Here is an 18,736-nt window from a genome sequence, read left to right on the forward strand (position 1 = left end):
AAAGCTCTTGTTAATCTTATTTTCCCTCCTCTTTATTCAACTTATCCCTAGTCCCAAGACTGCCAACAGCCAGGGAATTGGAAGTGTACTGGTCTTCACAGCTTATAGAAATCCCCAACAACACCAGTTCTTTTCGCCTCCCTTGGTACCAGCGACGACTGAAGGTGGGGGCTGCTCTCTTACTTTCTGGGGGAAATATAATCTTTCTTTTCCAGCTTTGCTTCATGCAGCTCTCCCTGCCTCTTTGGCTCTCTCTGTCTCAATTTCTTTTATGAAGATGTCGATGTTAGTTGACCTGTCAGTAGCACCAGTTAAATTTGGCTCTGAGCCCAACTTACAGATTCAGCAGAGAAGGGACTCACTGCTAGCTACAGAGACACACACGTATGTATGTATGTATGTCTCCGTGTGTGCACATATATACATGCATAAGCAAAATTTGACAGAGTCCTCCCCTATTCTCTTTCCCTGCACTCCATGGCACCAAATCACACTGCGGCAGAATTGACAAATCTATTTGGCATGGCGTAGCTATTTCAATTTGAACCATGCAGAGTGCGGCACTGAGGCACCACAAAAGAAACCCAGCGTGGAATCTGTGCATTCAGTTCAGAACTTTTGGGGCTTCCTGACAGGAGAGGAAGACACCCTGGAAGAGAGAGGAAGAGAGAGAGAGAGAGAGAGGGAGAGAGAGAGAGAGAGAGAGAGAGAGAGAGAGAGAGGTTGTGCAATCAGCTTCCCCCAGCGAACAACACATTCAGGCCATTTTCACTTAAACCAGCTTCTTCCTTCCCTGTACCTGAACATCAAATATGAAACCCGCAGTGGCACAAAATGAGCATTTTGCTCTACCTCTGCTCTCTATCCCACGTTTCATACAAGATTCAACTCCCTCTGGATTTATTTATTCTTAACCTGAGGTACTATTTCTGGGTTAGCGGAGTCTGTAACCTGAAATGTATGTAACCCGAGGTACCACTGTAATCAGCACAACTTGGGATGGGGGCCTTAATCCTTTCCCTGAAGGCTGCTTTTCCTCTGCAACCCCTTCAGCCAGTGTGGTGTAGTGGTTAAGAGCGGTAGACTCGTAATCTGGTGAACCGGGTTCGCTTCTCCGCTCCTCCACATGCAGCTGCTGGGTGACCTTGGGCTAGTCACACTTCTCTGACTGAAGTCTCTCAGCCCCACTCAACTCACAGAGTGTTTGTTGTGGGGGAGGAAGGGAAAAAGGAGAATGTTAGCCGCTTTGAGACTCCTTCGGGTAGTGATAAAGCGGGATATCAAATCCAAACCCTTCTTCCAAACTCTTCTTCTTCACAATCCACCCAAGTCTCTGTCCCCACCCAGCTGGACCATGTTTTTCAATTTAGGAGGGAAAAGGGACTGGAAGAAGGAACTAAAGAGGACGATCGACAGAAGGTGGGGAGCAGACTTAGGTGTTGTCCCTCCTGCCTGACTTTTATCTCCTGCAGATCCCATGTCAACTTTTCTTTCCCCCTTCCCCCAGACACCACACTGCTCTGCTCAGGATTCCACATTTGCTGTCAAAGGTCTAATTCCAGCCTGAGGCCAGTTTAAAACAGGGGCATATTTTGTTTAAAATGGGGGTGGGGGAATCTTGAGTTTGGTGGGTAGGGAGGGAATAGCTTTGAAGGAAATTAGATTTCTGGATTAATATCAAACGATGAGGTTGCTCAGCTCAGACAAATCAGCTTTCGAAGTCACTGGCTCCACCCTATTTGCTCCAGATGAGAGCAACCAAGGCTTACCATACTAAATGGGCTAAGAAGAAGAGAACCAGATGTGACAAGAAAGACTTATCAAAACCCACCTCACATCTCCCTTTGCTGTGAACGGCAAATTTCCTACAAGTGACAATCTCGAGTAATTTATGGCCTTTTCTTCCCGAGCATGATTTTTAACTAGTTCTCCAGATCTGTGAATGCTGCAGATATAATTTCGCATGAATCATCTCCCTCCAAATCCTGCCAGAAGGTTAACCTTGGCTCAGGTTCATCCCAAGGGCTGATGATGACAAATCTAAGGATTATTTCCCTTCCTTTAACGAGATCTGCATGGGAGCATATATATATATATATATATATATCTGGATATCCTAAATGTAACCAGGGACACGGGTGGCGCTGTGGGTTAAACCACAGAGCCTAGGGCTTGCCGATCAGAAGGTTGGTGGTTCGAATCCCCGCAACGGGGTGAGCTCCTGTTGCCCAGTCCCTGCTCCTGCCAACCTAGCAGTTCAAAAGCACGTCAAAGTGCAAGTAGATAAATAGGTACCGCTCTGGCGGGAAGGTAAACGGCGTTTCCATGCGCTGCTCTGGTTCGCCAGAAGCGGCTTAGTCATGCTGACCACATGACCCGGAAGCTGTACGCCGGCTCCCTCGGCCAATAAAGCGAGATGAGTGCCGCAACCCCAGAGTCGGCCACGACTGGACCTAATGGTCAGGGGTCCCTTTACCTTAAATGTAACTAAGATAAAACAAAGGCAGATAGGTTCGGTGGGTGGGCATTAAAGGAAGGAGGGAAAAACCACATCCCACTGAAAGCCACTTGAGCATCGTAGGTGCTTTAAATCGTGGAGCCCAGAAGAAACAAAGCATACACTGAAGCAGGGGGAAATCTGCAGCCATTGAAGAAGAAGAAGAGTTTGGATTTGATATCCCGCCTTTCACTCCCTTTAAGGAGTCTCAAAGCGGCTAACATTCTCCTTTCCCTTCCTCCCCCACAACAAACCCTCTGTGAGGTGAGTGAGGCTGAGAGACTTCAGAGAAGTGTGACTGCCCCAAGGTCACCCAGCAGCTGCATGTGGAGAAGCGGAGACGCGAACCTGGTTCACCAGATTATGAGTCCACCGCTCTTAACCACTACACCACACTGGCTTGAAAGACAGAGGCAGAGCAGCACTCAGAACACCTCTGAAAGTAGAGGTCTCACATCCTCAAGCCACACCTGGGCCTTTTTATGGAGGCCAAAACATCAACTCTGATAACTGCAGTGTGTTGCTTCTTCCCTGCCTGGGCTGCCATTTCATCGCAATAAACTCAGGTCAGGAATACCACATTCTGGAAAACCTAACCTGTTACTCCAAGGAAGGGAAACAATTAGGGCTGGGCGGAATATCGACAGAGCGTCCAAAACCGGTTTGGAAATCCATTTTGTGATATAGGTTTCATAATTTTTGATCATTATGTGATGCTATACAAAAATCACAATGTGGGGGAAACATTAGTTCCATCCTTATTTCAAATTTTGTGGTATATCGGTATATTACGATGTCTAGCTGGTGATATATCACAAAGTTGAAAACCAGCTCCATCCTTATTTTAGACATTGTGGTATATTGATACATCGCAATGTTTAGCTGGTGTTATATTGCGATGTTGAAAACCAGGTATCACCCAGCCCGAGAAAACGATACAGCAATCTTCCCTATGTTGTTGTTTAGTCGTTTAGTCGTGTCTGACTCTTCGTGACCCCCTGGACCAGAGCACGCCAGGCACTCCTGTCTTCCACTGCCTCCCGGAGTTTGGTCAAACTCATGCTGGTAGCTTCGAGAACACTATCCAACCATCTCATCCTCTGTCGTCCCCTTCTCCTTGTGCCCGCCATCTTTCCCAACATCAGGGTCTTTTCCAGGGAGTCTTCTCTTCTCATGAGGTGGCCAAAGTATTGGAGCCTCAGCTTCAGGATCTGTCCTTCCAGTGAGCATTCAGGGCTGAGCAATCCACAAAAACATTCCCACATGAACCCCCAGCTCTGGATTACAAAACTAGACGGGAAGGAGTTTGAAGGTGCTGGGTTCTGGGTGGAATTACTTGTCTCGGGATCACAGACAAACGAAGAGGGAATAAAAGAGGTGCCCCCAACCTTCACCTTGGTAGCAGCCAAGCCGAAGTTTCTATCGCTCCTAGCTAGCATTCGCTGCATCTTCGAGAAGCTTCCCTCCCTCTTAGCTTAAGGTGGGTTTGCTCTGGCAAAGTTTGAATTTGTGTTCTACAGTATTCTGCAGCGGAGAGCACCGAGGGTCAGTTCAGAAGCGCCTCCACAACAAAGGCAAAGATGAATGACAGCTCCATGCCATCCCAGGAGCAGAGACAGCTTTATTATAAACAGCTGCACTCCATGCGGCCTGCTCTCTCGCACACCTGCCCAAAGCACAACGTAAGTGCCTTCTCTCCCCCCCACTGAGCAAACACTAAGCATTCGGAGGTTGAGGGATCAGCAAGGGTCAACACAGCCATATTTATAGACAGAGGAGGCACAAGCAGAGAGAGGTCAATGCATCACTGCCAACCAACGGCTGCCGCCGCCGCTGCAGATCCCCTATCCCTGACAAACCGAATTGCTCCTCGTTATTTATCGTCGGGCTTTATTCTCTAGGACACTGTGATCCCCTCTCAGGATTTGTGCCCTTTCATTTTCTAAGCCTCAATAACTCCTGAACTGCAGTTTCATGCGGTTTTGTGATTGTTAACCCAGCATGTGGACGGGGCTCGGGCCATAAATGCTCAATGAATCTTCTATGGCAAAAACACGGGCTGCGGAAGCATTTTCTCCTTCATTTGCAGTCCACAGACGTACCGCAGGCTCTCTCCACTGAGCAAGGCACAACAGCAGCCAGATCCCCCCCCCCTCCCGTCAAGGAGGAACACTGTTTCCTCACCCCTCAAGAGATAATAAAGATTACTTGGGGAGGGGCGACAGCTCCATGTTTTGCATCTTGGCAGTAAGCAAATGAACAAAAAAAAGGCAGCAAAAAAAGCAACAACTCAAGTTAATGTAGACCTTCCATTCGACCATCAACAGAATCCTTTGCAGTCTGGAATTATTATTTTGGGGGGAGGGGGTTGTGGGGAAGAGGAAGCACTTACCTTGTGATTTTTCCCGTGACGGTACATCATCCAGTCCTCCCCGTTTGTGCTGACCTCCAGTTTGTACGACCGGACATAGTAGCCATTCTGGGTTTCCCTGGAGATGGCACCCTGAGTAGCAATGGCTGTCAGGACCGTCAGAAAGCGGAGGTCCACCTGTGGGGGGGAAGGAGGGCGAAGGGAGAACGACAGGAGCTTCGTAAGTTCAGCAGTAATAAGGCAGACCTGCTCTTTGCCTGAAACATGGGCAGATGCAACCTTCCTGAAGCAGCGTCTGCAGATGCCAAATGAGACAAAACTGCAGATCAAGAGGGTGAGAACGAGGAAGCCGACGACACAGAACTTGCAGTGAGCACATCCTTCGACAGCAGTCGTGAAGACATATGGGTTTGGTCTGAAGGCACATGAGGCCACCACTGTTCTGAAGCAGGTCTGGGACAGGTCAGTGCCTGGATCGATGGACATGATCCCATGTACACGGCCTTGGGTGCCAATAAAGGCAGGCTATACAAATGGGTGGCGCTGTGGGTTAAACCACAGAGCCTAGGACTTGCAGATCAGAAGGCCGGCGGTTCGAATCCCCGCGACGGGGTGAGCTCCCGTTGCTCGGTCCCAGCTCCTGCCAACCTAGCAGTTCGAAAGCACATCAAAGTGCAAGTAGATAAATAGGTACCGCTCCGGCGGGAAGGTAAACGACGTTTCCGTGCACTGCTCTGCTTCACCAGAAGCGGCTTAGTCATGCTGGCCACATGACCCAGAAGCTGTACGCCGGCTCCCTCGGCCAATAAAGCGAGATGAGTGCCGCAACCCCAGAGTCGGCCACAACTGGACCTGATGGTCAGGGGTGCCTTTACCTTTACCTTATACAAATGGAATCATGAGCCACAATGGATCTCAGAGCCACCAACAGCATACAATAGCAGTGTGTTTTGCTAAAGGCATTCTTCAGGACTCGCCATGTTGGGCTGCAGCTGCTTCAAGAAGGCTATGTTTGAAAGTAGACCTGAGGATCGGGTGCTCAGCTGGTATAAATTAGCATGGCGGTATTTCATTTCTAGTAGATCACTGTGACGCAGCTGTAGCTTTTGCCACTGGCCATGTTTAGAGTTGCCTATTCTGTCTAAGCTCTGTTCCAGTATAAGAACTTAATAGGATCAATTTTCAGACCAGCTGAGTTAACATCCCTAGATGTGGCAGCCCGTGAGCCATAGAAGGAAATGTTTTCAGCCTGCCTGGTTTTGTTGCAAGGTTCATAATTGAGGGAGGGAAGCACATTTTGAAAGTGCCCCCCACACTTCCCGTTGCTTCGTCAGATTGAACGGTAAACATCTCTGGGATGAAATCTTTACTATGTCTCTTAAAAAATGCCCAGCACAACTGTGCACCAGCCTCAGTTGCAAGCCATGATAAAAATTATGCATTGGAGTGGAAGTAATCTGAGCAAAAGCAGGCTGTGTGCCCCTTTACCATTATGTCATTAATTATACAGAGTGGGACCCCCCCCCCATGCCTTGCTAAGTCTGTTGCAAGCAAATGCCGACAGATTTCAGCAATGAAAAAGCATTTTTCTGGTTCAGGCAAGGCATGTGCTAGTATTGTGTTGGGAGGAGACCCTGACCATAAGCTGAATAAAGAACTTTGGCTTTGATGTTCTTAAAACCCAAATAAAATCAAAGCTCAAACTAGAGAATCTTCACCCAAATTAAGTGAAGCAGTGGAAAAGAGGTCAACATGCATTGTTTTTTTGGGGGGGCATGTCTTTTCAAATGTAAAATTAAGTCGTGGTGTCCAATTCGTGCTTTTTGGAGATTTTTTGTGATACAGCAGCTTATCGAGACATGCTGGCTTAATAACTGCGCCATGAAGATTCAGACAGTTGCTCCATTTGCTCCAGTACTTCCCGTGTTGAATGCCCTTTAGCACATCCCACCACCATCCAATCCATATAACATTTTTGCTGCCATGAACTGGTTCTGTGCAGCCCCTGCTAAAGCCTTCCTTTTGTATGTTCCTGCTGGTTTTCCCAGCTGCTGGTATGCACTGAGTTTCGCCGGCAGAATAAATATTGTTCTAGCTGTACTCGCCTAGCACACGTGGGAAAGCCCGCTCCTTTCGATCTGTCGCGGAGTCGACGGGGCATGTAAGCGGCAGCGTGTTCTCTCCTCTCAGCCCTCTGGAAAGCCCATCAAGGCTCAGGGGCCACCAGGTCAAGCCGAGACTTCTGTAGGAATGTTAATGGCCTAACAGTGCTGCCTTCAGTTCATGAAGGCAAGAGTCACACTGCCTTTGCCAAACAGCAGCTCAATGCCCTCCTGCTGATTCCCAGCACGCAACAAGGAGATTCTACAAGCTTCATGTACTGGGGTCAATTTGACAGCATGGCAATCAGTTTGGTTTAAGGAGAAAGTGTGTGTGTGTTTGTTTGTGTGTGTGTGACCTAAAAGTCCAGAGGGCAGTGGCAGCTCCCTGCCAAGACAAACCATGTGTCTAAACAAAGACACTTGTTTCCCTCACATCACCCTGCCAAGCCTGCTTCCATGGACACACAGCATGCCAGCCCATGCCAAGCCAAGCTTTTCATAGAGGAGAATGCTAGCTGGGGACTCTCGCTGGCCATGTGTTTGATGACAAAGGCTTGAACATCAGATCTCACCAGTTGCCTGGCAATTCAACTGTTGCTAAGCCGGATATTATGGTTTCGGTACCAGCCTTTCTGAATCGTGCTGCTATCCCTCCTTAGTTACCGAGTACCGCTTATCCTCTGCCGATTGCTCTCTTGGAGCTGGGAATACATACCTGCAGGAATTCCTTGTTGTTATCTACATTAGGAGTCCACCCGTTGTCATCGCTATTGAGCCGGCTCTGCTGTGGGGTCCACCTGCCATCCGAGTAAGTAGAGGAGGCCGTGATCTGCTCGTTGGAGATTCGGCCGGTTTCCATCCCCAACGGGCTGTTGCACTGAAAGTCTACAGCAGGTGGAGAGTGGATTAGAAGAGAAACGCGTGCCCCCCCCAATCTGTGCAGCTCTGCTAAGGGAAACGCCACTAATGGCCTCGTAACATCCTATCAAATGAAATAAGAATTAAAAAAAACATGTGTCTGCAAAAATGAGCACAAAATAGAATTGTCTCCATGCACCTATGAAAAGCTGATGAAATATTAATGTTCAGAAACAGCCAGGGAAGAGCTCACATCTGGAGCTCTATCAAATCCCTTCTCATCTGCATCAAAGTGCTGCAACTATGGCAGGTCGGGAACGTTCTTGCCTGGCAATCTCCTGCAAAGTGCAAGGGAAACTGGAATTCTTCACTAAAAGCCTGAAGAAAGCCCTCAGTTTTCCAAGTGTGATTAAATATATTGCAGCTGTGCATAGCTAATTTCCAAATCATCTCTATATTTAGGTCGTTTCCCCCCCCCCGCAGCAGTTTTTTTATGCTGTTGTTGTCCTACAACAGGGGTGGGCACCCTGTGGCCCTCCAGATGTGGTTAACTCCCAGTGCTCATCAGTCCCAGCCGGCATGGTCAATGGTCAGGGATTGTGATGGGATTTATAGTCCAACAACTTCTGAAGTAGCACAAGCTCTGAACCCATGACATAAAAAGAAGATTTTTAAAAAAACTTAGATATGACGTCACACACTAGAGCAGGGGTCGGCAACGTGCAGCCCATGGGCCAGATGCGGCCCATGAAGGCTGTTTTACCGGCCCACGAGCCACCTCTGAACCGAGCCGCCCGCTCAGCGAGTCCCCCGCGCACTGTGCTAAACCGGTGCAGTGCGGCGACTCACCAAGCGGTGCCAGAAATCACGTCTGTGCACACGCAGATACCGGAAATCTCTTCTGCGCATGCCCAGACGCTGAAAATAGCTTCTGTGCAGGTGCAATTTCCGGCGCCGCTGACATGTGCAGACACGATTTCCAGCATCATGCTGGCCTAACCCACGGATGATCTCCGCGGAAGTGATCTGGCCCATGGCCAGCAAGCCTTGCTGCTGAGCCCTGCACTGCACTGGAGGAAGAGACAACTGTTAACATTCTAATGGTTCAAATTCATGCTTTTTCAATATGGCTTCAAGTGCCTTCCTTCCTTTCTTTCTTTCTTTCTTTCTTTCTTTCTTTCTCCTTCCTTCCTTCCTTCCTTCCTTCCTTCCTTCCTTCTCCTATGCAGAGCATACCCCAAACTCCAATCTGAAACATTTCTGAACAAATTTATTTCACAAAATTTTGACATTTTAATCTTGGGTTTAGGGTTTCCATAGCAATTTCTAAATCTGCCGCGGAAGCTTGGGTGCTAGCAGTGAGCAAAGATAACAAAACAAATAAGAGAGGCTCCAGATGACCGAATTTTGAGCTCTGCCATGAAATTAAAATGGCAAAACTAAAAATAATTCCGATGGGGAATTCAGAAAAGTTACCCACACGTGGCTACATGTTTGTTTTATTCAGGGTCCCCAGTGCAAAATCTGGAACTAGAGGAATACTGGCGAACACTTGAACAGAACAAGATGCCAACTTACTCTCTGGCACCTCCTGCGGCACTAAGTAATAGCGAGCAGAAAAACCATCCTTGGCCACTGCCAAATCTGTGTGGAACGTGAGTGACAAGATGCCAGTAGTCGAGTGGATATCCGAAGGAGTTTTAGTTCCACAGTACCTGCCAATCAAGGGGCCAACTGCAACAGAAACAGAAGAAAAGCGCAACTCTCAATTAGATAAACTTGTCGTCATCTTGCCTACGTCGCTTGGGAAGGTTTGAAGGGGCAGGAATAAGCCATCCGTATTATCAGAGGCTACAAGATGAAAATGAAAACATGCAGGGATGAAAACCTCTCGCATGTACACCCTTGTGCAAATTAATTGAAACAAGCAATGAATTTAGTACAGTAGTTTATTGTACAAAACTCCCATATACGTACATTAGTAACGGATATGACCTCCACTATTTTTAAGCAGCATTTGAACACGTTTTGGCATGGAGTCTACTCATTTCGAACAGTCACTGTTGATTTTCGGATCCCTGTACCACACTTGAATCAGCGCCTGAATGAGCTTCTCCGTAGTCGTACAGTCTACAGCACGGAGGCTTTTGCAAATAGCCCACAAATTCGCAATGGGATTTACGTCTGGGAAATTCCTTGGCCAATCAAGTACCTGTATTTGCTGCTCTATGATGAATTTCTTCACCACTTTCGATGTGTGATGGGGGCTGGGTCCTGCTGCAGTACCCCAGGACCATCAGGATACCTCTTTTCCAGCTCTGGAATAACTCTCTTTCTTAGAACCTCAATATACTGCAGCGAGCGCATCATTCCTTCTATTGGCTGCAGGCTTCTGACACCATAATAACAAGCATCCCCAAATCATCATTCTTTGTGGGTGCATAGAAAACATGCTTCGTTTCAATTAATTTGCACAAGCGTGTCTCTGTACCCCAGATTTGCAAGAGCTCTTCTCTGAAATCATAGCAGCCTTAACAGATGATTAAGCTTAGTGGCTGTTGCGTAAAATGCTGCCTGCAGCAAATTTTGTGCATAGGTCAGTAAAGGTAAAGGGACCCCTGACCGTTAGGTCCAGGTCATGGACGACTTTGGGGTTGTGGCGCTCATCTTGTTTTACTGACCAGGGGAGCCGGCGTACAGCTTCCGGGTCATGTGGCCAGGGCATGGAAACGCCGTTTACCTTCCTGCCGGAGTGGTACCTAGTTATCTACTTGCACTTTGACATGCTTTCAAACTGCTAGGTTGGCAGGAGCTGGAACCGAACAACGGGAGCTCACCCCGTCGCGGGCATTCGAACCACCAACCTTTTGATTAGCAAGTCCTAGGCTCTGTGGTTTAGTCCACCATAAATTTTACCAGCCCATCTACCTACAATCTGGTTTTTGGGCCATGAATGATTACGGCTGCAGTGCTCCACTCACTGACCTGGGAGTACGTCCAAATGAACTCAATGGTTCATCCTTTTGAGCAGACATGTCTGGGATTATGCAATAAAGAAATCACATACAGTGGTACCTTGGGTTAAGTACTTAATTTGTTCCGGAGGTCCGTACTTAACCTGAAGCACCACTTTAGCTAATGGGGCCTCCTGCTGCCGCCGCGCTGCCAGAGCACGATTTCTGTTCTCATCCTGAAGCAAAGTTCTTAACCTGAAGCACTATTTCTGGGTTAGCGGAGTCTGTAACCTGAAGCGTATGTAACCTGAAGCATATGTAACCCGAGGTACCACTGTATAGAGAGCTCTCCTGCCTGGTCCCCTGGTGGAGGTTCTTATTCAATGCAAGTAATCATACATGTTCACGCCACTGAAAAGCCTAACCTTCAGCTATTTTCACTTTTAGTGCATACGTTGTTTCGCTAGCAGGAAAAATGGTGATTGGTCGATTGACGGATAACATTTCTCAACAACTTTCTCATAAAAACCGTGCTCAAGGTGTCGTACAAAACTTTTCTGTATGCAATCAATGTAGAAAATGGTCTATTCTATACTTTCTGGCTAAGGGAGCCTCTGAATACTTCAAAGAACTCTCAAAGATGCCTACTTCTGAACTTGATGGTCTGATTATATGAATCAGGTTGTTTTAAGGCCTCAATGTATTTTTAACATCACCTGAAGTTACACTAAGGGTGCAATGCCAGCACAGGAAATAGAAAGGAACTCTATCACTGTTCAATTTAAGCTCTGGTCCCTGCTAAGGACAAGGCAACAACATGGGAGATTGGATGGAGCCGTAAAGTGTTAGCAATTTATGACCTTTATGGAATTCTGGAGACTCAAAATTGATGCTGTTAGTGTGACAGTAGCCAGACACGGAAGAGAGCTTCGGCGATACATCACTTTAATCCTTACCTTGAGGAATACCGTCCCAGATGTCCAGCCAATCATACTTGCAATCTCCCTCCCCGACTTGCAAGGGGTCGTGCTCCAGGTCAAAGGTTAGAAACTGAAGGATGATCTCCATCTTTGGCTTGGCCATGATGGTGAAAGCACAGTCCAAATTGTGAGGATACTTATCGGGGAAACCCGGGGATTCAATAGTACCGTTCGAAGTGAAGTTTCTGGAACAATCTTCAGAGCCTATAGCGAGAAACAAGGGGACATTAACATACCACATCAACATTAACAGTAGCCAAGCTGAGAGGCGTAATTCATAATTGTGCGTGTGGTTTTTTTTTTTTTAAAAAAGCACTTAAATCCCTCATGCGGAAAATTGCTACAGCCTTGCAAAAGTATTAATTATTAATATTACTGTCCCCGTTTTATTTTCCATCAGAGTGGCAATTAGCAAAGCAGCCTTGCTGAGGTGACACCTGAAATCCTGCGTCTTAAGCACTATAAAAATGGAAAATAAATTGTCGCAGCTTGCACAGTGGCTTAGCTTTAACCGTTTTTGGGGGGTAGGAATGAGGGATTTGGTCAAGAGGACAAACAGAACCGCCTTTCTCACTTGTCCATGCTAACCGCCAGAAATGCAAGTTATTTGCATCCTTATGGAACGCTTTCAGACTGCCAGCAGCACAGACAATATTACCACTTATTTAGCGGTGAACCCAACACTGCCCTCCATTGTGCCCCAGCCGGCTAAGTGCCTTCTATTTCTTGCTGAGCCAAGATGCCTTGGGGGAGAAAGGGGTTGCATTCTGTTCAGGCTATGACTGCATAGAAACTATCGCTCTGTAGGGACCAGACAATTAACAATTGAATTCTCCAGCCCACGGGTCACTGGGAGGGGAGGGGAGGGGTTGGAAGAAGGAATTTTACAAGACCCCGAGGTTCCACTGCTTTAACAGAGGATTAACTTTCACAACTGTTCCGTCTTTTGTTTTATTACACAGACGTTGCTCAGAAAAACGCACAACTCCAACTGTGAGCAATTCCTAACACACTGCTAACAACCACCACAACAGAGCTGCATGGGTGTGCATCTGTGCTATATTTTAGAAGAGAGAGAGAAAAAAGATTCGGCCCCTTTAAGGGAGATGAAAGATGGACAATGGCAATGTTAAACTAATGGCTATGTAAATTAATTTAATCAGATGACTTCCAAAATGAGTGGGTCTTAATTGGATTGCCTGGCAATGTAGACTCTAGTTGACCAGCTTAGATATAGGCATCTGAAAACAAATCACCAAATTTGCTAACACAACAGACCACACGTAATAGGTTTCTTCTCATTCTCCTTTCATTTCAAAACCATTACTAAAGGGCACAGAACAGAAGACCCTGCGCGACCTGTATATACTTTGAATATGTAATTCAGAGATAAAGTGCTTTGATATTTAAATAACATTTTGTATTCCTAAGAGGAGGAGTTGTTGTTTTGATTTCTTTATGTGTTCCATTTAACATTTGTTAAAAAACCTGAAGCATTTTTGTTAGGGATTGTAGGGAAAGATCTGCCCCAAAAGCTGAAAAACATCTTCATGTATGCGACAACGGCCACAAGAGTTCTGGTAGCACAAGGATGGAAGACTGAAGAAACCCCAACTAAAGAATCATGGCAAGAAAAATTGACGGACTATGCAGAACTGGCAAAACTGACATACAAGCGATGGGACAAGGATAACTGTGACTTTAAAGATGAATGGGAACCCTTTACAAAGTATCTGAAGACACAACAAAACGAACTGGACTCCTTGGCTGGTTTTGAATTCACAAACTTTTTATTGATAATAATCAGCTAAATAGTTTGAGGATTTTTACAACTGTGTAACATGCAGAAAACAGCATTTTTAGAGAAATCAAAGACTGGAACTGAGGGAAGTTGGGGGGTGGGTGGGTTCTGTGGGGGGAGGGAGGGGAGGGAGGGAAAATGGGGGAAAATAAGGATGATATGTTTCTGGATAATATGTTTTGTTTTAATTTTGAATAAAAAGTTATTTTTTAAAGAAGATTTCTGTGTGTGTGTGTGTGTGTGTGTGTGTGTGTGTAGCTACAGATATTGGATTCCACAGTGTAAAGCAACCTTTCTCAAAGTTGGGTCCCCATATGTTCTTGGACTATAGTTCCCATCATCCCTGACCACAGTCTTGCTAGCTAGGGTGGTTGGAAATTATAGTCCAACATCTGGGAATCCAAGATTGAGAAAAGCTGGGAGTGAGGGAGGAGAGAGAGGGGGGTGGGTGGGAGAGAGAGACTGTCTGGGATGATGAAGAATAAATCTTGGGATATTATCCCAGTCACTGAATGACTCTCTAGTAAACTGACTGAGTGCATTTGAATTTCTCAGTTGTGTCCCAGGCAACCAATGCCCTTTTCAAAATGAGTTGTTTTCCCTATGAAGGAAGTCATGATCGCTAAGAACATAACACCGCTAGGGCTGGGCAATATATTGATATATCACCCATAACCAGTTTAAAGTCCATACATCATAAATCACTGGGCGGTATATCATCCAAATCCAGATTCAAGTCCATATCATGATACTGGTTTCATGCTGGATATGTGTAAGTAAAAATGTGAACTTACATATGATGATTAACTGCCCAATGATAACATCATTTTGGTGCGAGGTTATATACCGGAAACGTGGGAGATTACAAGGGGTCAAAAAAAATGGATGTATCGCGCCATACTAGAAGCAAAAAAACTTGTCTTGATGAATTGGAAGAGCCACAAGAAGATCCCATTGAGCACATGGATTGACACTATGGACAGACTAGTTACCTACGAACGAATTGCATATCGACACAAATTAAGAATGGATAAATACGAAGAAATCTGGAAGGAATACTTAAGTGATAAGGCGGACAGTGGTGGGAAGTAGGGGGAGGAGAGGTGGGGAAATATTGTTAAAAATGTGTAGTTACAGGTATATCAGTACTCAAATCTGAATTGTTAAATTGTGTTATTAGTTTTATTGTGGTTTTTGTTGTATATGTTTTTTTGTTGTTGTTTGTATTGAAAAAACGATTAAATAATTTTTTTAAAAATGATATTGGTTTCATCATTTTGATCTGGCAGTATTATATTGTGACTCAAAATTGCGGGGGACACTATAAAGCCAGCCGATGCCTCTATATCAGGGGTCAGCAAGGTTTATCTTGCCTGGGCCGGATCGGTCCTGCGGAGATCCCTCTGTGGACCGGATTGCGCACGCCTGCAATTTCGGCGTCTGAGCAGACACGATTTTCCTTCTCCTTGTGCCCTCCATCTTTCCCAACATCAGGGTCTTTTCCAGGGAGTCTTCTCTTCTCATGTGGTGGCCAAAGTATTGGAGTCTCAGCTTCAGGATCTGTAATTCCAGTGAGCACTCAGGGCTGATTTCCTTCAGAATGGAGAGGTTTGATCTCCTTGCAGTCCATGGGACTCTCAAGAGTCTCCTCCAGCACCATAATTCAAAAGCATCAAAAGCATCAATTCTTCGGCGATCAGCCTTCTTTATAGTCCATCACTACTGGGAAAACCATAGCTTTAACTATACGGACCTTTGCTGGCAAGGTGATGTCTCTGCTTTTTAAGATGCTGTCTAGGTTTGTCATTGCTTTTCTCCCAAGAAGCAGGCATCTTTTAATTTTGTGGCTGCTGTCACCATCTGCAGTGATCATGGAGCCCAAGAAAGTAAAATCTCTCACTGCCTCCACTTCTTCCCCTTCTATTTGCCAGGAGGTGATGGGCCCAGTGGCCATGATCTTCATTTTTTTGATTTTGAGCTTCAAACCATATACATAGCTCCATCCATATTTCAGACACTGTGATATGTCAGTATATCGTGATGTTTAGCTGGTGATATATCACAAAGTTGAAAACCACCTCCATCATTATTTCAGACATAAAAGCACTTTGGACATAATCTTAGGTGAGAGGAAAGTAGCAGAACAATTCTTGGAAAATGAGACTCGGCAAAGACTTCCTTTCCTCCTTCCTTCCTGATCAACTGCAGAACACCCTTGGCAAATGTAACAAAGGAGTCCAAAAGTAATTGGAGGAGACCAAAGGACATTATGAAGCCACATGACTCAGTTCTATTGCTAAAGCTAACTAGGGCTGGACCTGTATAACATGAAACAATGAGGATATAAGCCACTAACAGTAAGGTTAAAGAGTAATAAATAAGTAGCTGGAAAGGTTGTTCTGGGGGTTTCTCGCACCTACAGAATTGAAATGGATATTATTATTATTTTAATTTATTATCCGACCTTTCACCCTGAGGTCCCAGGGCAGGTTAGAACAATTTGAAATACAACATTAAAAATGCTAGCCTGCCAGCTTCTCTTTGTAGTTGGTTAACATTTGTTTTCCTCAATATACAATTAGCTACACATGTATCTGCAAACGCTAGGAAGCAATATTTGTGTTAGGGCTGGAACCCAGTTGAATAAATCTTGGTTGATTAGTCATAGGGGTTTTTAATTAAGTATTGATTAAAACTGCATAAATTTGCATATAAATAAAACAAACAGTTTGAAACAAACACTCTATTTTTAGACGATGGCAGGCATACATGACAAAGGCGCCATCTTTGATGAGGCACCCCCTTCCTCGTGACAGAACCTGCTACATGAAGGGGCATGTTTCACCTTACAGTTTTTTACAAATACTTTGAAAGTAATGTAATTTTACACGAAACTCTGGTGCCTGAAGATTCGAACGCACTTTTGTTTAACTGACCAAAAGCAGTTTTGAGCAGTTAAACTAATCAGTTAATTAGCCAAAGAGTGCAATCCCAACTAGTGTAAAATGAAGACAGCTTTCAACAGTTCCACAATCACAATACCATGTCTTCCTAGCCACACAACCATCTCCTGCAATTCCTGCAAATGGGAATTGCGGTGGAGGAATCTGCCAAGAGCTCAGCCCATGCTAACATTTCCCCCAGCGAGCTGCATTCCAGAGGAGGAGGCACAGCTGATACAGGAGAAACCAAACAGCGAATTTCTCCATGTCACGAAAGATATTGTTGAAGCCTCCCCAAATCGAACCAGAAGTCCAGACATGCTGGTTTTATTAAACTCATGCACTAGCACTCCAGTCGGTGCACAGGGACAATAAATAAACAACATGAACAGCAGTCCACAAACAGAAAAACAAATACAAATGAAACTTGCCAGCTGAACTGGAGATGGAACAAAAAATATGCATTTTGCACCCCTCCCCTCAATAAGGCTAATAAAGAGGAAGGAACCGCAGATCTGGGGAGGTGAGTTCATTTCGCAGCCTTGGGACAAGTGGTATAAAGACCTTTCCACAATCATCTTCCCTTTGCATACAGCAGGGCCCAATGACTTCTTAGCTAAGTGCCAACTACTCAAATTGAACCCAGAAGCATCCCGAAGGCCAGTGCAGCTGTAACAATACTAGTTGAATATGCATGTGCTGACTCACATCTTCAAGGAAATGCACGGCAGCAATTTACAGTAGTTGAACCTTCTCAATTGCCTTTATGGGAAAATCTATTTACGGCACTTAAAACAGTGCTGAAGCCTGAACTTCATGGATTAGAGTTGGAAGGGAAACTCAAGTTCAAACAAGACCAGGAAGGCCCAAGTTCAAATCTTCACTCATCTGTCAAGTTCAACGGGTGGCAATGGGATGGCCTCTCTATTCATTGCTGTCATGAGAATGAATGGAGGAAACCATCACTTATGCTACTGAGCTTGTTGGATGAAGTTGTTGTTGTTTAGTCGTTTAGTCGTGTCCAACTATTCGTGACCCCATGGACCAGAGCACTTCTGTCTTCCACTGCCTCCCGCAGTTTGGTCAAACTCATGCTGGTAGCTTTGAGAACGCTGTCCAACCATCTCATCCTCTGTCGTCCCCTTCTCCTTGTGCCCTCCATCTTTCCCAACATCAGGGTCTTTTCCAGGGAGTCTTCTCTTCTCATGTGGTGGCCAAAGTATTGGAGTCTCAGCTTCAGGATCTGTAATTCCAGTGAGCACTCAGGGCTGATTTCCTTAAGAATGGAGAGGTTTGATCTCCTTGCAGTCCATGGGACTCTCAAGAGTCTCCTCCAGCACCATAATTCAAAAGCATCAATTCTTTGGCGATCAGCCTTCTTTATAGTCCATCACTACTGGGAAAACCATAGCTTTAACTATACGGACCTTTGCTGGCAAGGTGATGTCTCTGCTTTTTAAGATGCTGTCTAGGTTTGTCATTGCTTTTCTCCCAAGAAGCAGGCGTCTTTTAATTTTGTGGCTGCTGTCACCATCTGCAGTGATCATGGAGCCCAAGAAAGTAAAATCTCTCACTGCCTCCACTTCTTCCCCTTCTATTTGCCAGGAGGTGATGGGCCCAGTGGCCATGATCTTCATTTTTTTGATTTTGAGCTTCAAACCATATACATAGCTCCATCCATATTTCAGACACATATTGCATGGGAGGTTTATGTCACAAGTAGAACATGAAGAAACTCTCTCTCACACACTGTGTGTGTGTGTGTGTGTGTGAGAGAGAGAGAGAGAGAGAGAGAGAGATAAGGGGGGCAAACAAGCATCCTAATCTTACTCAGAAACCTTAATAAACGGTGGAAGCATAAATTCAGAGGCATGCAAGAGATTTGGCTGTGTGGTCCATGCAATTTGCAATTCCTGCAAATGGGAATTGCGGTGGAGGAATCTGCCAAGAGCTCAGCCCATGCTAACATTTCCCCCAGCGAGCTGCATTCCAGAGTCATGCTGGCCAAATGACCCGGAAGCTGTACGCGGCTCCCTCGGCCAGTAAAGCGAGATGAGCGCCACAACCCTAGAATCGGTCACGACTGGACCTAATGGTCAGGGGTCCCTTTACCTTTTTTTATGCATGGACCACACAGCCGAATCTCTTGCATGCCTCTGAATTTATGCTTCCACCGTTTATTAAGGTTTCTGAGTAAGATTAGGATGCTTGTTTGCCCCCCTTATCTCTCT

The 18,736-nt window shown here is 45.7% G+C and overlaps 1 protein-coding gene across 2 annotated transcripts in view; it reads right to left on the minus strand.

Moving 5' to 3' along the window:
- NRP2 (neuropilin 2) overlaps window positions 1-18,736 on the minus strand; it is a 233,396-nt gene that overhangs the window by 122,483 nt on the left and 92,177 nt on the right. For both annotated transcript variants that reach the window (XM_083628026.1, XM_083628027.1), the window contains exons 4-7: window positions 11,739-11,966; window positions 9,407-9,562; window positions 7,686-7,855; window positions 4,890-5,045 (exon numbers count right to left, since the gene is read on the minus strand). In XM_083628026.1, coding sequence (XP_083484152.1) covers window positions 4,890-5,045; window positions 7,686-7,855; window positions 9,407-9,562; window positions 11,739-11,966 — 710 coding nt within the window. The remainder of the gene's footprint in view (window positions 1-4,889; window positions 5,046-7,685; window positions 7,856-9,406; window positions 9,563-11,738; window positions 11,967-18,736) is intronic.

Source organism: Podarcis filfolensis (genome assembly GCF_964270895.1).
Source record: "Podarcis filfolensis genome assembly, chromosome: 1".
Taxonomy (NCBI): domain Eukaryota; kingdom Metazoa; phylum Chordata; class Lepidosauria; order Squamata; family Lacertidae; genus Podarcis; species Podarcis filfolensis.